This window comes from Zosterops lateralis (genome assembly GCF_965231275.1).
Source record: "Zosterops lateralis genome assembly, chromosome: 15".
NCBI lineage: Eukaryota > Metazoa > Chordata > Aves > Passeriformes > Zosteropidae > Zosterops > Zosterops lateralis.
This window is the reverse complement of record NC_139775.1, coordinates 15,864,183-15,888,057: the sequence shown is the minus strand read 5'-3', so window position 1 is coordinate 15,888,057 and position 23,875 is coordinate 15,864,183. Positions and strand designations below refer to the sequence as shown.

At 53.7% G+C, this 23,875-nt stretch overlaps 1 protein-coding gene across 1 annotated transcript; it reads right to left on the bottom strand.

The window, feature by feature from the left end:
- Positions 1-333: 333 nt before the first annotated feature.
- On the bottom strand, positions 334-10,813 carry ATP6V0C (ATPase H+ transporting V0 subunit c). Its single transcript, XM_083872786.1, has 3 exons — positions 10,624-10,813; positions 2,258-2,441; positions 334-1,183 (listed from the first exon to the last, which is right to left on the bottom strand). Exons 1-3 carry the CDS (start codon positions 10,697-10,699, stop codon positions 979-981), a joined length of 465 nt encoding a protein of 154 aa, XP_083728912.1. The 5' UTR covers positions 10,700-10,813; the 3' UTR covers positions 334-978.
- Between the last annotated feature and the right edge of the window lie 13,062 nt (positions 10,814-23,875).

The window sequence follows — 23,875 nt, the reverse complement described above, 5'->3', positions numbered from 1 at the left end:
TTCTGCAGGGCCAGCACAAGGACAGGCTGCTCGTTTCCTGACAAGGGGCTCCTCTCTTGGTCACAGGGTGTAGCCTGCACCCCTTCTCCCTGGCCCCTGGTGCAGGCTGGTTACAGAGCATCATCACACTGAACCAGATGTGATCAAGGTGAGCACAGCCCTGCATCCCTGCTCACCACAAATGTGACTCGTGGCAGCAGCTGGGAACCATAGTGGCACAGCCCAGGAGAAAGGACCAGCACATTGCCCAGTCACTTCAGGGACCTGCCTCCCTCAAGGCACCTCGCCCTCTTCCCAAAGGAGCAGCCACAGCTGGAAATCAGAGCCAGGGACTCGTTACCGCAATGTAGTGAGGAAGTTTTATTTGGAAACATGGTAGAAGTTTGTAACCCAACACTGGGTGCACGACTGATGCCGAAGCATACGCAGTTACTATTGAAACACGGGAGTGTTTCGGACAATTGCTGTAATAAAACACAAAATTCTCATACTCCAATACCAGGACACTACAGCAATCTTTAGAATCAAAATTACATCCAAGGAATTCTCTGCACTTACAATTGACCCCACAGTGTAATCTACCTATATATAAGATTAATATATAGCATGGGAAATTGAAAATCCTTGCTCCATAGATGTATGAACATGTCAAGTCTTTTATAAATAAACATCCAGTGAAGAGAAAAAATTACATTTCTAGTTCATATTTATACATAAAATACTAACAGCAATGGGTGGAAAATTGCACACGGGCCACCCCAAGCCATGCAGCAGGCTTGGAGCAGCCCATCCAAGTTAATATTGAAGTACACACAGGACAGACGAGTCACTAACATATATTGCGCATTTACAAGAGATCAACTACCAAATTGGGACAACTGTACACATTGGAGAAACCATTTTCATTCTGGAGCTTTTTTTTTGTTTGTTTGTTTGTTAAACGTAGATTTGTTACATCTTTACATCATACCGCAACATTTACTTCGTGGAGAGGATAAGGGCAACAATGAGGCCGTAGAGACCCAAGACTTCAGCGAAGATCAAGATGAGGATCATCCCCACAAATAACCTGGGCTGCTGCGCCGTGCCCCGGACACCCGCGTCGCCCACGATGCCGATGGCGAAGCCGGCGGCCAGACCGCTGAGACCCACGCTCAGGCCGGCGCCCAGCTGCAGGAAACTCCTGTGGGACAGACACAACAGTTTCAGTGGCGAGGAACACCAAGTCTTAAGCCCCTTAACTCTTTCAACAAGCCCAGTGTGTCTCAAAGCAGACCTACTGGGACTCCCAACTGTGATACTTAAGGAAACAGGCAGCAGTGAAGGATCTTCAGGTGATGCTCATGTGTGGCTCACACACCAAACTGAGTTACCTTGTTCACCAGCAGGCTCAGTGTGCTGTCACAGCAGCACTTACAGCACTTGCAGCAATGGCTGCCCCACAGTGCTGTGCACCCTGTGAGTAGCTGCTCATCTCCAACCCTGAGCAACCTTATACACAGCCACAGCACATGCAGGTGTCCTGCACTGCAGGAGCTGGGCAGGAATGGTCTGGTTTTCCATGGAGAGCAGTTCTGAGGAGCAGTCCCCATCAGTGTCTGCCCACCTGGTAATTGCAAAGGGCCTTTTGGTATCTGCTGTTTTAGACCAAGCACAGTGCTCACAGGCACAGCCTGTACAGCAGCAGAGACACCTGTCACACTTCAGCAGCACTGTTTAATTCCAGGAGGGCTCAATCACACCAGCTCCAGCTGTTCTCAGAAGCCAAAGGCAGATTAAGTTTCAGACTGTAGCTGCTATAGAGGCCTGATGTATAGCTCAAGGATTGATTTACCAGCACATAAAGCAAAAGCAATATTAATTATTCACTTGCATCTCCCAGGCAACAGTAGAACTACTTAGACAGTATTGGAAACACCTGTGGATCCAGGTCTAGAGTCTGGCATCATGACATAAGCTTTGCCTCTTATCCCAGTGCTGCCTGTAAAGAGTTTCTTTCAAGCCAGAGCCCCACCCCCTGAGCAGTGGGATGTCCACTGATCTGTGACAGCCAGCACAGCCAACTCAGCAGGCAGCTCCTCTGGGGCTGAGGCACCCAGCAGGACAGCTGGAGTCCACTCCATGCTCCTAAGGCAAGCCCAGCAGCATTTAAACACTGCCAGCCCTTCCAGGGGCCTTGAGCCAAAACCACCCACACACAGAGCATCAAACTGTGACAGGACAGTCTAAAACAGAACCCCCAGGTACAGCAACTCACTTGAATAGCGTGATCTCAGGGGAGAGGGCGTTGGCAATGAGCACAGCCACCACCAGGCCGTAGATGGCTATAATCCCCGCCATGACCACGGGGATGATGGACTTCATGATCAGCTCAGGCCTCATGACAGACATGGCTGCAATGCCTGTGCCACTCTTTGCTGTTCCATATGCAGCTCCCAAGGCTGGAAGAGAAAAAAAAAAAAAAAAATGCATTAGACACATCCCCAGATACCATTTCTTTCAGCAGGCTGCAGTTAGAACAGCTAAGTCAGCACAAGGAAGGATTGTGCAAAACTAACAGAGTCACTTGACAGCCAGGAATACCACCCTAAGGGAGGAGGAAGTGACCTCCCCAGAGTCCTGTAAGAGGTGCTGTTCAAATCCTACTGACAGCAGAACATCTTCCCAGGCCAGCCCCACTGCAGGGCACACCCCAGCAGCTCTTCATGCCCCTGCTTAGGGGCCACAACCCCAAGTCCCAAGGGGAACTCCAGTGTTTGTGCCCTCCCACAGTCCACACCGCAGGGCTCAACAAAACATGTGGACACCCCAGCAGAACACAGCTGTGAGCTGGGCCACCTGAACTGAGCTCAGATGCACAGACCTCCTTCATGGGGCCTGTTCTCCCACAGAGCCCATTTCCCTGTGCTTTGGCTCTGGAGTTAAATGTGCCACTGCAGCTCCATCAGACACACTGAGACAGAAACCAACTCAAATATTACTGCTCCACATCACTCCTTGGAGAAGAGCTCTGGCACATGGAGAGGGTGGCCTCACCTGGGAAGGAGTTGGGTCCCAACACTTATCAATCCAACCACCGGAACCATAAAGAGGAGTTGGCTTGTAGGTTATAGAGGACCACAACCACCTTACACCCAAGGTTCACTCACCATCTCTGTCAACACCTGACCCTGCAGAGACCTGCACAGACTCATGGGGTTATCACCTGCACCTGAGACCTGCTGTTAGAGTACAAAGCACTGCCCCAAAGTAACTCCTGCCTTGAAAACATCGTGTTAGTCTCACAGAAGCTTCCTCAAATACCTCATTCTTTGATTCTGCAGTACCTGAAAAGACACCTTTCCTTCCAGTCTTACTGGGGAGTGTTCTGGGAACTCCAGAGCTTCCTACTGCATTCACCATCACCCAGAGGTGACATGCATGCCAACTGCCAGCCAGAGGAAGTTCTCAAAGCAGCAGAGACAGGCACATGGAAGAGCAGCCAATCTCCTTTTCTGACACCATCAAGACTGTCTTCAGAGTTCAGTCCTATCTGGCAAGAAAATGTTCTTGCATCTGTTCTAAAAGGCTCTGGAGTGCATTTAAACCATGGCCATTTAAAGTCTTTGTACTGTTCTGAGCCTTAATAGTTGAGTTTGCTCCACCCACAGAGAACCAAGGTTTCTCCAAGGGAGACCTGCTTGTTCCACAAATATTTGTAACTGCCTTACACCAGTACCCAAGGGTGAGATTGTATGCCTTGTCCCACAGAGTTACTGGGAGGTATTTGGAGGAGTCTGGATATATGCTTTTCTACTTAGGAAGCTTGAGCCACGAGCAGGTTCTATCTGCAAATATAAGATGAACCTGGAAATTAGCACATGGATTTAGTCATCCATTTCAGTGATGGCTGTTCAGGGTCTAGCCCTTAGGAAGTCGAGGAAGAAATCACTGACTTGAACTAGGAACTATTTTTGTTGGATGAAGCAACTTCTAATGGATGGAACTAAGCCTGAGTCCTGGTTCCACTATCTACCCTAGGTAGGGAAATTAGCAGAAACCACTTCTCCTGTCTGCAATCTTTTACAAACCTCTCAAAAAATGCAGAAGCTCATTTGGGAAGTTCACTATTCAAATTTATACCAGTCATCATTTCCTCCAAGCGTGAAGCTACTCGAGGGTGTTGCAATTAATGCAATGGTATTGGAGAAGGTGATTTTGTAACCCATTACAGAAAGACAGCTTGCTCAAGCTTTTGTGGAAGGGCAGTGCAGCACAAGTTTTCAGTTCCCAGTTAAAAGCCCAGATCTTATGCCCTAAACTTGTTTTTGACACAGTTCAAAATAAAGCTTATGCTCACTAGTCCTCACATGACAGCCCTAGATGTCACTGAAGCTCCACTAAACTCCCATGGTGGCCACACAGAGCTTGGCACATCTGCTGCCAAGGAAGCCTTTAGCACCACCTCAGCCAAGAGACATCCCCAGCACCTTACAGGGCAGCTTTACAGCACTTCACCAGCCTGGTGAGTTGTCCTTGCATCTCTGGCATTATCCCAGTATTACAGGCAAGCTGGCAGACAATACCAGCTTCCCACCACAGCACAGCCCCTCAGTTTTGAGCTATGGACACCCTGGACAATGTTCCTGCACACCTTCACCAGCTCTGAACAACAGAAGCACCTATACTTCATATGCTACATTTAAATATCCCTGATGGATTGGAAGGACATGTTTTCCAAAATCTTGGTGAACAGGGGTTGAAGAGATCTCTGTGGCACACACTGGGAATGGGGCAAGAGCGGCACCTCTGGGTTTTGTGTCAGCTCATCCAGCTCCCTGACCTCCAACATCCAGACCAAGCAGCTCCAAACACTACCTTTGAACAGGCAGACCTGTCAAAACATTTACCTGGCAGGTGGGGAAGGACTCCACCTATCTGGTTCCCCAGAGAAGGTATTCATGTTGGTCTCCTATCAGGAATTGTGCCATTTGGAAGTTCAATGGTGTTACAATACAGAGTCATTTCAATGCACATCACTCAAGACCATCTACTCCCAGTCAGCCTGTTTCAGAGGTTAACTCCCTTGTGAAATACTTCATTTACTCCTTGAACTCACAGCCCAGAGCTGATTTATGTACTGGTGCTGGGGGTAAAAGGCCCTCCCTCAGGGATGAGGATTTAAAAGTGACAGCAGAGGGAGTGAGGCAGTGCAGCTCCAGGATCAAGTACAAGCTGGACACTCACTGGACAGGCTGTACTGTCAAAAACTCAAGGCTGGTCACAGTCTTCCCACAGGGCTCTGCCAGCACCTGCTCCTCACACCAAGGGCAGTCCCAGCACCAGACCCACCTTCCCCAGCTCCAGCAGGTGACTGTGCTCACTCAGGTCAGACCAAGAGGAGTAATCCTGCAGTTAAGTCAGATGCAAGTCCCCCCTTGATAGAGAAAGAGGCTGTAAGAGTCTTCCAAGGAGATCCAGTAGCACAGATCCAGTTTCACCAGTCGATACGTTCAGACAGGAACAGACTCAGGAACAGCCACATACCAGCAGCATTTAGTCCATTCAGAGCCAGGGATCCCTCCCATGTCCCACCATAACAAAGCAGATTTCCACATGGCATGTGACAGATTTTCAGAACTCATGTGAAGAATTCCCCTACACTGGGAGTGAGCCAGTAATAAAAATCAAATTTCCTATTAGGACACCACTGGTTACCATCACAGCAAGCATGAAAGACCATTTGGGACAAGGACTTACATCTGGAGCCTTTTAAAACTAATCATTATCAAATGGGCTGCCCTCTGCAGCAGGCAGGCTTCCCTGGGAGCACACAGACACCAACCCAACAACATCTATTCACCCCTCAGCAGGCTGTTCTTAAAAGGCTGGAGAAATGTTAGAGGGGACATCCAGGTCAAGTACAGTCCTTGTTTTGCCATGCCAGAAACCCGGGCACTTCCAAAGAAAAAGGCTGCTTCCCACAGGCTGGCACTGCCCTTCCCACCCCACCACATTTAACAGCTCTACCTCAGGTTACAGTAATGGATACTCTTGGAAAAACCCCGCAGCTCTGCCCAGGAGCATCTGCACGGAACAGAGGAGCTGTCAGGGGAACTGTGCTGAGCCTATGCAAATTCCCATCACGCTGGCTGAAACCTGTTCCCCAGTGAAAACCTCAGGGGTAAAGAAGGAAGCTGCCCTACAGGAACCTGTAGACTCTGAACCCTTCAGTGAGTCACCTGTTTCAGGATTAGGGACAGCTTTTTGCTCTTCCATAATGTAATGAAAGGATTTGGGATTTTTTCCACCAGGCCTGGCACTGCCAGCCTATAGCATTACCAGAAATTCCCCAAGACTGGCAGGCCTTTCACTCTTGGGTCAGTACATCTGAGAAATTAAAAAACCACCAGCTCCTTGAGACATTGCTGTAATAACAGCAGTCCAAGGAAAAAAAAAAAAAAAAAAGGATCTGCCAGTCCACTGTCCAAGAGCTGCTTCAATTGGCACCCTAGATTGTCTGACACAACACACCGTTCTTTGATTTTGTAAGTATGGTAAATAAAGCACTTATACCATGGAGCACAGGCTTATCCTGCAAGCAGCAGGGTCCATCCAGCCACTTGTCACATATCTTTATCATCACAGAGGCTCCCTCTCATCACCTAAAGGTGACCAGTGTGTTCCAGGTACTGACTGCCAGAACAGTGTGTTATAAGATCCCTTCCCAATCAGCAGGTCTCAGGGGGCTCAGAGCACTCAGCAGACACCCCTGTGGCCAGAGCAGCTTGACCCACAGCTGTGTGCTTACAGGATCCCCAGTGTGCTCACAGGATCCCCAGTGAGCTCACAGGATCCCCTGGGTGCTCACAGGATCCCCTGGGTGCTCACAGGATCCCCTGGGTGCTCACAGGATCCCCAGTCCAAGGGAAGCAAGTGCAGCAGTTATGCCTTCCTGGAGAAGCACACACTGCTGTACCCAGTGCTTCAAGGAGCACCCAACAGCCTGGCCAGCCTGGGATGTTTTCACCTTGCAAAGCCTGTGTGCAAGCAGGCAGGCTCTGGAGATGGGAGAGGCCAGTTCTAGGAAGGAAAAAAGGACTAAGACATCCTGAGGCAGCTGTCATGCATGTCCACTGCCTCTCCCAGTGCTCCCAGCAGATGGGAGGCACCTGCAGGCTGTGCAGCAGCTCCAGGGTGACACGGGGATCCATCACAAAGCCACAGCACAAACTGCAGCAGAACTGCTTCAGCCACGTTCTACAGAGCCAATGGCTTATTGTGATGATTCAACTCGTTTTCAGATGTTCCCAAGACTGGCATTTAGTGAGAGGAAATGATGCCCTTGTTGAGATGCCTTCCCTCAGGCTCAAGCTGCGGGAATATCGCCTACCTCACTTCTGTCACAGCACGGAGGGCTGAGCCATCCCTGCCTCACCTGCTGCTGAGGACGAGGCTTAAGCTAATCTCTGCTGCAGACAGGCTGGTGGCTCACACACCTGCCCACAGCACAAGCACCCCCATTTGGAGCAAAATTACATTGAGCTGCACTCTGCCATTTCGTTTTTACCTGCAAGCAGCTCTCCTGTTCCACCTCCCAGACAGTATTTTGGGAAGCACAGATGCCATTTGCCTTTGAGGATGCAAGTTGTTTATAGTCACGATGCCTTCCAGAACCAGACTGTGCAGGGCTGTCAGTTGCATCAAGCTACATGTTCTGAGACTGCTATTTCACCATGGAGGTCCCTTAAAACCCAACCAATTACTGTAATATCTAAAGTCCACATTTAAAAGAAAAGTACTATTTAATTGGTTCTGCAGCAAAAATTAGAAGACAGGACTAATTTAACACTGCTGGCTAAAGTTCTCCTCATGAGGAATCTTCCAGCTGGTTGGCAGTGCAGCAGATACTGAAGGCACTGAATGCCCAGTTGGAATTTAGGCCTGAGGACAACTCACCATGGAGGGCACAGTGGACACACCTGTGACAGCTCCGCACAGAGCACCAGCACACACAGAACCAACACCACGCTCGTCCATTCTGGTGTGCCCGAATCACATGAAAAAGCCACAATCATTTAATCATTCAGCAGCACCTGACCCTGAGCCACCACATCTCACACACAGAAATAAGGAACTGCAGCAACGAGAACAAGTTCTAATCTGCAAATAACCAGACAGGCTCAAAGATGGCCAAGGTCACAGCAGCCTGCTCTTGTCTCTGCTGACCAGAACGAGCTCTGCTATCTATTTACCATCAGCAAGTAATGCTCACAGATCACACTGGCCTGCCCCAAGTCGCTTGTTTTCACATCAAACCAGCCTGGACAGTACAGAACCTGAACATGTTTACTAGAAACACATACAAGCTCCACAGGAATGTGATCTTTAGATACGGCATGAGTCAGACATGATCACTGCACTAATTAACACTGATCCAGGACAATTTTAGAGTTTTACACTGTTTGTCCAGGTTTAGCTCCTTACTTCAAAATCAAGGTGCTTTTTTACCAACTAACATCAGAACATGTTGTGATGCCTCTTACAAAAGCTACACAACACTACAAGCTTTAGTTTATCCTACATTAACATCTCTGCCGTTTTGCCTTAGAAATACAAACCACTTCACTCAGTCACATCTAAGAAACCATTTCCCATCAGCAGTATCTACAACCTGTTGTCCAGCACCTGAACCCATCCCTGGCCCTGGCAAGAGGACTGCACAGCTCAGACCTGCTGGTATTACATTATTGAGGCCAGGAAAGAGCTCTGGGCTCACTGAGCCAAGAGCTGACCCTGCACCAGGGACCCCTCACCAAGGGCTGCCCATGACAGACCCCAAACCCTCACCAACAGCTCACACACCGACTGTGCATTCCCCCAGCCATCTCACTGCACTGTGCTGCCGTGCTGCAGCCTCCAGGAACAGCCTCCCTGCTGGTTCAGGCACGCCAGCACCACTCCAAACTCCTGCTAAAGCGCTGACTCAAGCCCGCATCCCTCGCTGATATTTCAGCTGAGGCACATTCACACGTCACAGATCTGGTGTCTAAAGCCACACTGCCATGTTCTTCTGCTCCCAAAAGCCGTTCTGCAAGAGCAAACCAACAGTTCCTTCCTTGCAAAGAAGGTTCACTAGTTAGGACCACTTTGCAAAATGCAGTGAACTGTTGACTATTTTTGGCCCAACAAGTAACCAGGTCTTGGTTTCTTCCTCCATTTCTTCACCAGCCAAGGGGCAGGCAGGTCAGCAGTCCCAGCTCTGGCTCCTGTGGCAGTTCAACCATTGGGTTTTCAGGAAAACCTGTCAAGCTCGAGCACAATGTCTGAAATCCAGGGTGTCAGGAGGCCACTGACTGCCCCCAGCACCAACATCTGCATCCCCCCACCAGGTACAAACCCAGCAAGACTAAACACAGCCAGCCAAACTCTTGTTTTATCAAAAATTAAAAGTCACAAAGACAGCCTGTGTGGGATCAGCCCATGGTGCCCACACCAGCATGGCCAGACAGCTTCCTGTCCAACTCCAGCTCTAATTCACTGCCCACTTGGCTCTTGGCCTGATTTCATCTCCCACACTCATCAATCAGGAGCAGCTTCCCCAAAGCCATCCTGCAGACCCAGCCACCCTCCCAAAGGCCACATTAACACAATGAGATCCCTCAGCAGCACCTCAACAGTTTGATCTATACCAATTCAATACCAGAAGGGAGCCAAAGGAGGTGGGAGATGGAGACCAGTCAGTCTGTGGAGACACGGGCTACAGCCTTCAGAAGGGAAAGCCATATTGGTCCCTAATTGTTTTATTCCCAGTTACTGTGACGTCTGCATTTGGGGAAAAAAAAAACCCCAGCTAAATCCTTCCCTATTTTATATCGCAAAAAAGGAACAGCAGATCTGCACCCATCAGGGCACAGCAGTCGCCTTTCGCAGGAGGGTTAACAGGAGAAGGTTTAACAAGGCATTAAAGGACGGTCTTTCTGGTGTAAACCACCATTTACAGCCCCTACATCTGAGCTCCCTCAGTGGGGAGAGCGGTGCCGCAGGATGACCCAATTCACACCGCACTGAGCCGTGCCCGGAGCCGCAGAGGGAGGGTGGGGAGCGGGGCTTGCCCGGTGCCCCCGGCTTTACCCGGTATTCCTGGGGCAGCTCAGGAGCTCGTCCACCGCCCGCAGTGGCATCCACGTCTCCCTAAGGCGGACCGCCCGCACGTTTATGTTCAACCCTGTTAAAGGCCGGCCTGGCGTTATCCGGGGACTGTTAAAGAGCAGCCACGTCCGATTTACAGCGGGAGAGGCGCCGGCGCGGAGGGCAGGGCGGGCAGAGCCCCGGGGGCAGAGCAGGGCCTGGGGAGGAGGCCCCGGGAGCCCCTGGAGGGGGAACGGCCCGGCTCGGGGAGGCGGCACCGGGGACCCGGCCCGGCTCGGAGGCCCCGGGAGGGACCGGCCCGGCCCCGCCGCAGTCACGTGGCCCCGGGGGCTCCGCCGGCGGTGACGTCACCGGCGCGGACCCTCCGCCGCCCCAGAGCCCGGATGGAGCGGGGGGGGCGCCCCGGGCCCGGGAATTCCGGCCCCCGCCAGGTAAAGAGCCCCAGGAATTCCGCACCCCGCTCTCCTCCCCGCCCCGCCGGCCGCTGCTCACCGCTGAAGACCATGGCGGCCGAGGCGCCCATCACGGCGAAGAAGGAGGCGTACTCGGGGCTGCCGCTGGAGGACATGGCTGCGCGGGCCGGGCCGGGCCGGGGCGCCGCTAGACCGGGAGCTCGGAAGGGCGGGGGAAAGGCGGAAAGTTCCGCCGCGGCGCCGGTGCTGGGCGGGCAATGCTCGGCCACAAAATGGCGGAGGCGCGGCGGGAGCGGGCGGGCCGGGCGGAGGGAGCCGGGGCCGGGGCGCGGGGCGGGCGGGCGGCGGTGGGCCCGGGGCGCGGCAGCTCCGTCCCGGCGGGAGTGAGGGCGGCGTGCGCGCTGCGCCCTAAATACGGCCTCCGCAGGACAAAATGGCGGCCGCCCGCCCGTCACCTGACCGCGCCCGCCGCCCCCGCCCGCCCCGCCCTCGGCGCAAACCACTCGCCGGACAGGGGGGACGCCGTTCCTCACGTTCCGTGCCTTCCCCTGTCGCCCCGCTCCCGTTCTGGCGGCGCGGCCGCCACCGAGGATTAACGGTGTTCGGAATCCCCCGCGCGCCCCCGCTGGCGGCGGCGGAGCTCGGCCGCGCCGAATTCCGGGCACCGATCCCCCCCCCGCTCTCCCCTGCGCGCCGCCCCGGTGAGCCCGCCCTGCCCGGCGGCCGCGGTCCGCGGAGCGTGATTCAGCTCTCATTAGCATAAAGGGGCGTGTCCCGGCGCGGCCCCGCCCACGCGGCGGTGGCTCTGCCCCGGGCCGGGATGTTGGTGCGGTGTCCGTGTGTCCCGTGTTCCCGTCCGTGTGTCCCGTCCCTCTGCCGTGTCCCCGTTTCCTGGCCCCAGTGTCTGTGTGCCGCATAATGCATCATCCCCTGTGCCCTGTGTCCCATGTGTCCCCTGTGCCCTGTGTCCCCTGCCCTGCCCTGCCCTGTGCTGTGCTGTTCCCTGTTCCCTGCCAGGGCCCTGTGTCCTGAGCTGTGGTCACCTGTCCTGGGCTTCCCCTGGACCTCAGCTGTGCCCAGGGGGCCTTTTGGGCTCGGGGTCCCCTCTAGGGGCCTCCAGCCCCTGCACTCCACATCCCCCAGGCTCCAGTGGCATCTCTTGGAGTTCTCCATTGATCTGCTCCCTTGGATTTGACAACCAGCCTCTGGCCCATCCTTTCCCCGGGCTGGAGTTTGGGCTGGATCTAACCCTTCTGGGGCTCAGGTGTGTGCCCCCTGGGCTCAGGTGTGTGCCCCCTGGGCTCAGGTGTGTGTCCTCCTGGGCTCAGGTGTGTGTCCCCTGGGCTCAGGTGTGTGTCCTCCTGGGCTCAGGTGTGTGTCCCCTGGGCTCAGGTGTGTGCCCCCTGGGCTCAGGTGTGTGCCCCCCTGGGCTCAGGTGTGTGCCCTCCTGGGCTCAGGTGTGTGCCCCCCTGGGCTCAGGTGTGTGCCCCCCTGGGCTCAGGTGTGTGTCCCCCTGGGCTCAGGTGTGTGCCCCCCTGGGCTCAGGTGTGTGCCCCCTGGGCTCAGGTGTGTGTCCTCCTGGGCTCAGGTGTGTGCCCCCTGGGCTCAGGTGTGTGCCCCCCTGGGCTCACTGGGCTCCTCTGGCCACGCTGCCAGGGCCGTCCCCTGGGGTGACATCTCTCCCAGCACTGTGCCCGCCCAGCCTGGTGCAGTGAGGGACCCTGAGGGTGCAGAGCCCAGACAGAGAGTGGTCTGAGCATCCTGCCTGGCAGGGATAACCCAGACATCTGCCCCAGGGGATTTATCCCTGGGTGATGGGAGCTGTCGTTTTGTTGGGCAAGAGCTTCAAAGCCCCAAGGGCACCATCAGACTGGAGCAACACCAGAACCGATATTTGGAGCAGGGACCTGGGGCCCAGGGTGGATTTTAGGGGCCCCTAAAGGGTGCTGCTGTCTCCTCCTCCTGTGCCAGCCCCGGCCCCAGTGCCCCTCTCTGGGGGATTCCCACGGACCATCCAGCCCATCCCTGCCCCATCAGCCAGCCAGGGCCCATCCCGGCAACAAAGAGCTGCTTTGTGGCCCTGAGCTCACGAGTTGTGCTGGAGAGCTTTGGGGCTGTCTGTCTCCAGAGAGGCTGAGCACTGGGGCCCCAGGGCAGAGATTCCCTCCCTCCACCCCTTGGACACCAGGAGTCTCCTCACCCCCACATTGTGGTCAAACACCTTGAGCCAAACCCTCTTCTCCTCCCTCCTCCTCCCACGCTCCTCATTTGGGACTCCCTCAATGTCTCTGGCCCTCAGTTCTCCATCAGGTCCAATGAACTGTTTGGGTTCCACCCGAAATTGCTGGTTCACAGCGAGGATTTTATTTTTTTTTTTTTAAGCTCTTGGCAACAAAATTTCCTTTCAAAACATCGCATTTTACATTTTCCCTGCCGCATGTGTTTATTTATTCGGCCTCCTCCTCCCCAGGTGGAGCCATGGAAGTTGTGGTGGAGTCAGCATGGTTCCCACTGCCAAACACAGAGTCTGCACAGAGGGAAGGTCTGGGTGCTGGAAACAGGAGCATCCACCTCCTTTCACCCCCCAGGGGCTGGCCAGTCCTCCTCACTCTCTCCACACCACCCTGGAGTGACCAGGCCAACAGAAGGACCATATCCATCCTCCTGAGGTGCCCCCGGAGCCCCCCTGCTGGCCCAGGTGTGGCTGTACCTGGTGGGGTGAGAGGACAGGAGGATGCACAAAGCCCACCTGGGCCAGAGGAGGGGAAGGGCTGTTTAGATACCAGTGACAGCACCTTTGGGTCTGGAGGTCTGGCAGACTCAGTGGAGCTGAGCTGGTGCTGGGATTGGGAATGAGAAATTCTCATTTCCACTGCAGGTCTGGCAGTGGATACACTGCCCTTGGCCACGGCAGCCAACACTGGAGAGCCATGGAGCAAACCCTGTGGAGCATTTCCTCATGGAGCAAACCCTGTGGAGCATTTCCTCATGGAGCAAACCCTGTGGAGCATTTCCTCATTCAGTCTCCTGCGGAGTCTCCGGGAAATCACAGGGCAGGACTCATCCCATCCCCTTGCTCCTCCTCCCTCCCTGAGCCAGGACTTTGGGCCATTTGCAAATGGGGTTTCTCTTGTTCTATTTGCCCACCCTGAGCCGTTAACCCCTACCTGGGATTTTCCCAGTGCTGGACTTCCTGATGAGGCAATCAGCAGCCTTTGACCCCATCCTATCCTATCCTATCCTATCCTATCCTATCCTATCCTATCCTATCCTATCCTATCCTATCCTATCCTATCCCATCCTATCCTATCCCATCCTTCCCATCCTATCCTATCCTATCCTATCCTACCCTATCCTATCCCATCCCATCCTATCCTATCCATCCCCTATCCCATCCTCATCTCCCCTGATCTAATTAATCCCTTTCCCTTCTCATCTCTCTGTCCAGCACTCTCCTGTCCTATATAAACCCTCTCATCTTCCCCTTTTCCGCACCATCCTTCTGTGTGAATGCAGCCAGGAAAATATCCACCTTCCTACAGTTTCTTAAGCTCCTGGGAATGGTGTGGAGACCAAAGTTGGGGTTTTTTCTGCCATATTTTTTCCTGAAATGCTCCCTCAGGGCCTCTCCAGGACCACACCCTGCGGGGCTGGTCTCCATCCCTCCCTCCCCAGGCCATCCATCCTGGCTCCCAGCCCTGAGCTGGCCGTGGGGACCAGCCAGGGCTTCCCACGGGGAGGTTCTGTGAGGTGCTGTGAAAATAGCATTTATTTGCTCTGGGTTACCATAGTGACTGGTGGAAGTCGTGCAGCTCCTGCTGCTGGATTGGGAGAGTCTCTCCATCGTGGCTTCACTGTCTGGCTCTACCTTCACCCGTGGAAAAGGCAGGGATTCCTTGGGCATTGGATGGGCTCTGCATGGGCTGCCCCATCAGCAGCCCCCTGCTGCACCTGCCGTGCTGGTGTGGGTTTTCAGTGCCCAGTCACACAGTCTGTATTTCAGTGTGGATTTCCCAGCACGGAGCCTGTCCCCACACTGCACCTTTGCACCCTTGGACACACACACAGAGCCAGCACAGCAACCTCCCACCAAACCCCACCCCTGGTTTTTGGGCCTGGGACAGCTGGAATATCCTGGAAAAGCAATTTTGGAGAGACGATGATGGTGAGACGAGGCTGCAGCGTGGGAAGGACACGGGGAGCTGTGTGGGCTGTGCTCCAGGCTCCTGCAGGGACACCCAGAGAGGACAAACCCAGGTTGGTCTGGCAGTGGAGCCCCCCAGACACGGGTTTTTCCTGCCAGAGGCTCGGGGTGCAGGCAGGGTTTGTTATCTTCCCACAGCCACGACAGGCACCACCCCACAGAGAGCCCTGAGCCAGCCTGGGGGGCACTGGGACCCTCCTGCCTGGGGGAGAAGGTGCTGTGGATATTTTCCTGCTGCCCTGGGGTCACCCAAACTGCGGGAAACACAAAACCCTCCAACAGACGTTTTTATGTTAGAGAATGAAGGCATTGCTTTATTATCTGGCCAGAATGTTGTTCTGGCCAGGATGGGAGATAGAAATCATCTCATGAACACACAACCCGGGGGCGCAGAGAGAATCATTCCATGGCACACGCTTTTACAAGATTTCCCCAAACTTTATACAGTCCAAATCCATGGAGGTGCGCTGTTTCCAGGTCCATTGGTCCAGAGATGAGCAACCCCCAGTGTTCAGTTTCCTGCTGGATCTGAATCTCCTCCTCTCCCACGTTGACTGGATCTCCATCTTTCGATTTTTTTTTCCCAGAGATGTCTCCAGCACTGCCAGAGGCAGAGCCTGGCGTGGATGTTGGTAGATGTTGCTGATGTTCCCTGGATGGCCTTTTATCTTTCTAGATATCTATGGGTTACTCCCAGTCTGTTGGGATGTTAATCCCATTAGACCTCACACAGAGAAACAACGTCCTGGAGAGAAACTTCAGGTCCCTTCCCTTTACAGTGACCAACCGGTGTGAGACTTTGCCCATGAGAACTGCTCTATCCCCACATCATCCCGTATTCTAAACTCTCAAGAGACTTTTCTCATCCACCTTTTCCCTGATGCCTTGGCAGGGTGGAGAGGGGCTGCACCCTTGGCTCCTTTTGTTTTCTGTCCTTCCACCCATCTCCAGCTCATCCCCGTCTTCCTGCCTGCCATGATCACATCTCAGAGCTGGATTTCATTTCTATTTCACTCACAGCTTTTACATCTCCAGGATTTGTGGCCAGGCAATCATATCCACAAGCTCTTCCTGTCCCATCTTTCCCAACACTGTTAGGGAATTCTCAGGCTGTTTCCTCGCTGGGTTTGCTGGGGAAAGCCGAGGCTGCCCCTGGAGCTGCTGCCGGGCAAAAAGGCACGAGACTTTTATTTTTAGAGTAATTTTTGTGTTTCCTGGGTTTGTCTCCCTTGCAGGCAGTTCCTCTCCTCCAAGCTCCGCTGTGAGATGTCCCAGTGGCAGGAGGACAGTTGGCTGATGTGGGGACGAGGTGACATCTGTTCCCACTGGGGGCTGTTTCCCAAAAGCTCGGGCACCTCCTCTGCAACCAGCAAACTCTGGTAAGACTACAAGAATGCAGGAAAAGCTCTGCCAGTGAGAGTTTCTGTTCCTCTTGGGCTGGAAGAAATGCTCACCCAAAGCCCAAATTCAGACCCTGTGGCCGGCTCTGAGCTCTCGGGCTCTGCCCCATCTCTGCCTTCTCCCCTGGGTCTGCAGACCAAAGTGCTGGTCCCTGCACCAGGGACACGCCTGTCCTCAGGAGATGGTGTTTTAGACCTGCCTTCACAGGACAGAGAAGTAAAAAACAGAAGATTTTGCCAAAAGTCCAGCCCCAAGGGCCCCCTGAGCCTCCTTTTCTCCAGGCTGAGCCCCTTCCCCAGCTCCCTCAGCTGCTCCTGGTGCTCCAGCCCCTTCCTCAGCTCTGTTCCCTGCCCTGGACACCTCCAGCCCCTTCCCCAGCTCTGTTCCCTGCCCTGGACACCTCCAGCCCCTTCCCCAGCTCTGTTCCCTTCCCTGGATCTGCTCCAGCCCCTTCCCCAGCTCTGTTCCCTGCCCTGGACACCTCCAGCCCCTTCCCCAGCTCTGTTCCCTTCTCTGGACCTGCTCCAGCCCCTCAGTGTTTTGTCATGAGGAGCCCAGGACTGTCCCCAGCACAGGGATGGCCCTGCCCTGGGTCTGTGGCCACCCTGTGGCTGGTCCAGCCCGGGTGCCCCTGGCCACTGCTGAGCACAGGCAGCTCTCAGGGGCTCTGCAGGCATTGCCTGCTGCAGGGGCAGCTCCACTTTGGGCTCCGTGCTGGGGCAGAGCCGCGGCTGCACTGATCACTGAGTTTGGGAGAAGACACAGCCAAGATGGCAAAGTTCAGTGGCTGCAGTTGAAAAGGGCAAGAATGTTTGCAGATGACAAAAGATCACACAGGGATGTTGGCTCAGAAAAGGGGAAGAGGCAGAGGAGACTCAGTGGAAAGATGTGGGGGAGATATGAAAACAAGTGGTTCCTCTTTCTGCCATATCCCCCAAGTACAAAGGGCAGCATGTGTTGGACGGATTAAAAGAAGCTGATTTTACATATTTTATATATTTTATTTATTAGTTCAGAAAGTTTAGGCATTGTTCAGAAAGCCAGAGATAAGGGCAGACGTGGCAGGAAGCCCAGGGAACTATAAAAGGACAATCAGGCACCGTGTGTTTCCAGCACTGCTCTGGGGGTTTGAACAACCAAGAGGTTTTACAGTGGGCATAAAACCAGCTTTGTTTTTGGGAAAGGGGGGAACACCAGCACCTTCAGTCCCTGATGGGAACTTGTGGCAGCTGGGGCGAGTGTGGCAGCCACACGATGTCCTGGTCCTGCTCTGGACTCTCCTCTTCCAACACCCTCCTCTCCCCGGAGTGAGGAAGTGTCTGGACACTCTTGGTGTTTGCTGGGAAAGGGTGGACACCTCCCTCCAGCACAGTGGGACTGTGATTAGACTGCAGCCCCTGTCTAAGACCAGGACAGGCAGCTTCCACCCAGCCAAACACCTCAACCAAATCCCAGTCTGGTCCCTCCTCCATCTTCCCTCCAGGACACACAAGGCTCTGTCCTCACCATCCCTCACACCCGGCTGGCTCCAGGCTGGCTGAGCCCAGGGGCAAGGGATGGCCTGCACAGCCCCAGCCCTTTCCAGGGAACAGCCGTTTCTTCCACACAGAGATTTCTTCCCCTCAGCTGACACAGTCAGGATCACATGGGGGAGCTGAGCTCAGGAATAGCCTGTTATTTCAGAATGCCTGTACATGTGTATTAGTAATATCTGCTGAGGCACTGCCTCGCCCCAGCCACTGCTGCTCCCTTCTCACCCTCGTGGTCCTGCCCCCCTCCCCATTTCCATGTTTGTAGGGAAACTTCCAGGTGCTGCAGCAGCCCTTGGGTGGAGATCTTTGTATCCCACTGGGAGCTGAGGGCTCGGAGCTCCCACCTGGGGCTGCTGGGTGGGAGACAGCAGCTCCATGTGCTGGATCTCACCAGGAGCCCTGGGGATGGCACAGCCTGCAGGAAGGGCAGCAGGGAACATTTGGGGTTGGGATATAGGAATTCTTGGCCCCCGAGGGCTCTCAGGACAGATCCATCGTGGTTGTTTTGGTGAGAGTGAGGGACCAGCAGCAGGGGGGATGAGCTCAGGACAAGGTCCTTTGGAGAACACCAGGGTTGTTTGGGCTCAGGGCAGGGCTGGTCCACAGGGGACAGTGGATAGCTCCAGGCATCAAGTGGGACCTGTTGGATAATCCCCATTTCTGCAGCCCTGGGAGAAGGGAGACCCTGATCCCACGCACAAGGGGGAACAGAGCTAATCCCACAGCCTGGGTGTGGCCATGGGGACCGGCCTTGCTGTGGCAGTGCCTGGGGCCACAAGGGCTCACTGCTGGCCATGGCTGCTCCTGCTCAGAGTAGTGTGTTTCTGCAGAAAACTGCCCAGAAATTCAAAACTTCCCCATTTTCCCTCTTCCCTGTGCTTGCAGTGCATTTCTCCTACCTGGAGGGGTATGTTCAAGGCACGTGCCTTCCACCATCCCTGGCAAGGCTTTTCACACAGATTTCACATCACTGCCCTTCTAAAAACCCCCCAGGCTGGAACCACACAGAGCCTGGGCAGGACCAGGACCTTGAGCAGCCATCTCCCAGGCTTCTGTAACCTCTACAAGTCCTCCTCTTCAGTAGGGTGCGGATTAAATATTAAACTCCTAAAAACATCCCTTACTTGAGAAAACCAGTGTAAAGGCAGGGCAGGGGCTGACTGGAGTGCGCCCTTGTGTGTACAAGGAAACACAGATCCAGCCCTGGCAAGCAGGCTCTGGCTGCCTGAGGGACACACACGACAAAGGTCATGAGCAAACCAGGCCAAAAGCTCCTGCCTTGAGCGTGTTCGTGCTGGTTTGTGGGACAAGAGCCTGCCCTTCCTCTTCCTCTGATGGGCAGCTCTGGACCCTCTTCTTTGCAAACAGTTCTCAGCACAGCCCAGGAACTGGGGCTGGATCTGACCCAGCTGGAAGTTGCCCTTACCCAGGGAATAGGCTGGAGCAAACCTCTGGTCCCACCAGCCAGAGGAGTAGCACGTTTCCTCCTCAATACAGGCTGGAAATGCTCAGCAAAAGACTGGTCTGAGCAGGAGGCACCTCCAGCACTGTCAGAGGGCTGGGCACAAGGCAGACAGCTGGTCTGGAGAGGTGTGCCCACACTGCCTTTGAAAGTCATAACTCGCCCCTGCCTCCCCCCCAGGGCTCTGTCAAACACATTAATAAGATTTCCTCGGTGAGTCAGTTACTCCTCCCGTGGTTTCCACTTCTGCAATTTCAAAAATCTGTTCATGAGTCTGTTATTGCTCATTGGGAAGGAAGCCATCCTGAGGAGACCCTCACTCTGAGGAATTCTGGGGGCCATGGCTCTGCAGTCCTTAAGGAGAACTCAGCTGAACTGTGAAGTTCAGTTTCTGAGCTGGAGTCAACCTTGGGGCACAGCCCATGGGGGGCTGCAAGGGAAGTCATGACTCTGGGAAATACTTTGTCCCACAAGAGCAGGAGCTGTGGCTGGTGTTCTGGAGTGCAAGAAAAGCCTAATCTTGAGAGAGGTTATGACTGTTTGTTAGGCAGATCCTTACAGGAGCATCCACAAGTATCTCTGTGAGCTGTGGAACTGCTGAAATCCATTTTCCTCTGGCTCTGTCTGAAGGGTGGGTAACTGGGGGGATTCTGCTGCCCAGCAGGGTTCCAGCCCCACCACAGCCCTTCCCTGTGGGAAGCAGTGCTGGAGTTCTCTGCCTGGGGTAACTCCAAACCCTGAGACGTTGCTGCCTCTTTCCCCAATAACTTGGTTTGAGTGTGGCCCTGGGGAAGTACTGAAACATTCTGGCTGTGGGGGCAGCAAGGCAGCCCAGCTCCACTGCTGCACAGTGCCCAAGGGTTGTCCTGCTGTCCAGCTGAGGGGAGGGGTGGCTGCAGAGTGCTGCTCTACAGACACAGCTGCTTGTGGCAAAGCCCGGGGTGCCCAGGGCTAATGCAGGTGTACCCCTTGTGCCAGCTGGCTGCAGAAAATGGACTGCAGGGCATCACAGCCCCATGGCCACTGGCTTTGTGCTGCTGGAGCTGGCAGGGCTATCCTCACACAGGTGTGATTTGCCATGCAGAAGTCCATGGATAAGACACAGGCCTGGATGTACACCTGGCCCCAGCTCAGGAGTGACAGTTTGTGGAGTTTCAGGCCCTAAAACTCCCTTGAAAAAAACTGGTCAAGTTGTTGCTCTGCATGATTCACAGTGAGCAGCCAACCTCGTTTGAGGTGTGGTCTTTCTTGGGCTTGAATTCAGAGCATTGTCAAGCTGAGTGTGCCAGGCACGGTGTCTGCAGACCCCTGCAGCAGGTAAGGATGCAAAAGGAAAAAAACTGTTCTAGGAGAGGGATTGGCCTCCTGCAGTACAGCAAAGAGCTTCACAGGGTGAGGGGGCAAAAGTGGGTCTTCACATAAATCTGGAGAAGTTTAAGGAGGAGGATTTCACCATAAGGAGGACATTTAAGGAAGAACAGACTGTGCCCAGGCCACTGCCAGTGGGAGAGTTCTGGCTGCAGCCAGCTGAGCTGCTGAGCTGGTGAGCCAACACCAGTGCTGCTCTGGATACTCATGGATGAAAAATGTGTGCTCCAGTCATTTATGGGACAGAGGACCCAGCATCAGGCAGACTGGGAGGACGAGGCACTGATCACTGCCTTGCTGGGCTTGCACTTTTCCTCATGGGATTCCAGACCTGCCTCCTTCATCTCAAGGCTGAGGGGTCAGGAGGACGAGCCCTGTCAGAAACCCTTCAGTCAATGACACGTGGAGGGCACAGCCGTAACTCTGGAGGACATTTAGCCACGGAAAGGGAGGTGACTAAACGTGCAGGCCATGGAGTGAAGCTGTGTCAGCAATGGGAGGTGCATCCCTGGCTCCAGGACAGTCCTGGTGCCTTATCTACACTTGCCCAGCAGCAGCAGCAGCTGCAGGTTTGCAAAGCAGGAACAAAACGCTTCTCCCCAGCTGAAGTCTGTACCCAGCTCCACCCAAGAGCTGTTTGCATGGCCTGAAATCAGTCAGCAGCAGCCTGTGTCACCAGAGTACAGCCCAGGAGTGCAGCCACAACCCTCCCAGAGGCTCAGGCACAGGCTCTGCAGCCCAAAGCAGGGCTCGGGAAGGGCAATAGCAGGGCAGAGCTGGAAACACCCAGTGAGGGGCTTGAAAAGGCAAAAAAAAAACATTTAAATTTGCTGCCAGAGGCAATGTTGTACCACAGCTGGTTTATTAAATATCTCTCAAAGAAGCAGGTGTCTCTGAGACATTTACATTACATAAAAGCTTGTACAGAAAATGCAGGGAAAAAAATAAATAAAAGCACAACTGGCAAACATCAGGCTCTTCTCACACTGCAGCAGCACAAGAAGACACAGCACAGCCTTCCTTTTCCAGTTCAGGCTCCTACTGCTGCTGCCACCAGTCCTGAGAAATCACCCAGGACCTCCCCAACACCCTGCTGTCCAGGCAGGACACCAAGCTTCTGCCGTCTGATGCAATCGAGCGAGTTCCCCTCTCAGGGCTCAGTTTAGAGCAGCCAGCTGTGAGCTCCCGGAACAGCTGCCTGCACTGCTCAGCTCCTCACCACCCCTCACTCACACCTTCCTGCTACTAAGCGCCTTCGTGATTAAGTTTACAGCCTTGAAAGGAGTTGTAAAATTCTGATTCACGGTATTTAAGGCTCAGGTCACCTTTGGAAAGCACACGAGGACAGCCCTTTGGGATTGAAGGATGGATTTATGGTGAGGAAGGCTCAGGACTGGGCTGAGAGGGACCTCTAGTGGCCACGGGCTCGCTGTGCAGGAAACCTCCTGGCATCGCAGAGCTGGCTGGAGAATCAATCGCCTGGGAATTGTTTCTGCCAGCTCAGCAATCCCCTTTCCGCACAGCACTGCCTTAAACCACAGCTCTGCTCTTGGAAATGTGCAGCAGCACGGGAAGGCCAGATTTGTGTATGAGGTGGATATAGAGGGGTGGGAGTTTTTTGAAGTGAAATACCCCAAATCTCTTTGGCCTGACAACAGTCTGTTTAAACCCCCAAATTTAATTTTTTTTCATTTACATCCTTGGTCACTGCATGGTCTGATTGCAAATTACAGGTACCGGTGGCCAGAGGACACCCCTAATGTCCATTCTAAACCTTGCTGGGGCAAACCATGTTCCCTGGCCCTGCAAAGGGAAGGAGGCTCATGTCACAATTTGCTATCTACAGACTTCACAGTCAGTCTGACACCTGATGTCAGGGGAAATCTTGTGAGAGCTGAAATGACCAGGAACCGTGTAACCACCTCACCACAGTGAGAGTTCTGTCAGAGAACACATGCTCCAGGGTTTGTTTCAGTTTCAGAGTGCCTTTTGTTATGAGCTGTATGGGAAGGAAAAGACTGGAACAAAGGACAAAGCCAGCAGCCCCCACAGTCAAATACCTTTAATATAATCCAATATTCTGCACAGTGACAAAAATACCATTGACGTAGGGCAGTGATTCCAAGATAGGGTAGAAAACCAATTCAGCAGCACATCACCACTCATCTGAAGGAAACATCACCCCAAATATTACACACACACACACTCACCCTGACTATGAATAGTGTGAAATTCATGAGAGAGCTGCAGCACAGCCAGGTGCCCACGCCCCGGCTGTACCCAATAACCCGGCTCAGTGTCACCGTGGGGAGAGGAGATCAGGCCCCACCAAAAATGAGGATGAATTTCCGAGGACAAAGTACACAATTTCAATACACACACATGAAGAGCAGTTGATGGATCTGCACGTCACCCCTCTGTGGGTCACCACATCTCTGTTGGCATGGTTTAACTCTTCAAAGAACAGTACTGGCCCCCACTCCATTTTGACTCCAGATATGTCACTAGAGAGGAAATGAGAATTTTCCCCTTCTCTTTGCTAATTTGCCTCTATTAACAGGAGGTTGATTAATATGCTGCATCAGAAAAAGGAGTGTGCTAAAGTGCAGGAGCTGGAGGAAAAAAAACTCGAGTGCAGTGAAGTCTGTCCAGCCTGGCTGTCACTGGACACAGTTTCTGTGGCCTGCAAACAGCTTGGCTGCCATTTACAGTCAAGTCAGGTTTCTGATGTCAGGAGTTTCTAATCTTTTCTGCCTTCAAGAAATATGACAAAGCAAAAAGCAGTTTCTCAGGAAAGCACAGACAGTTGCAGGACTGTGGTGACCAACGCCCAGCTCCCAGCCCAGGCCCAGGCAGTGACTCTGGCACTGTCACTGCTGCCAGCAGGGCCACTAACAGGATTACAGCCCACTTCCACAGCTGTTCAGAGCTGCAAGTAACAACTGACTAAAGCACTTAATGCCTGGAGTACTTGAGATAACTTCACTTTTTGATAAGGTGTCCATTGCAGGCACTGTCTTCAAAACCAGCCTGTGGCCTCCATCTCAAGAGCTTTGCATGAAACAAATGAAATTTGAAATTTGATATAGAGTTGGTCAGCAACAGTCATTAACTACACAGACAGGGAAAATGCCTCTTTGCTACTGGAAAGATGACCAAGTCAAACTGTTGCTCTTCTAAGGTGTCTCACAACCACAGCAGGGATGATGAATGAGGGTTTGCACATGACAAGGAACATCCACTTTTACTGAACAAAAGGACTGTGTGAAGATGCTGCAGCACTGTAGAACTGCTCTCCCTGGATTATTGCAGCTTCTTGCTCATCCAGGATATCCCAGTTCAGACCACACAGACCAGTCCACAG

What these genes read in the sequence shown, in the direction of transcription:
- ATP6V0C (XM_083872786.1), bottom strand. Translation starts at nt 10,699, where the DNA reads ATGTCCTCCAGCGGCAGCCCCGAGTACGCCTCCTTCTTCGCCGTGATG. An exon ending in GGCCGCCATGGTCTTCAGCG is followed by an intron (nt 2,442 to 10,623) that starts GTGAGCAGCGGC and finishes TTTCTCTTCCAG; the next exon opens with CCTTGGGAGCTGCATATGGA. An exon ending in CCTGAGATCACGCTATTCAA is followed by an intron (nt 1,184 to 2,257) that starts GTGAGTTGCTGT and finishes TCTGTCCCACAG; the next exon opens with GAGTTTCCTGCAGCTGGGCG.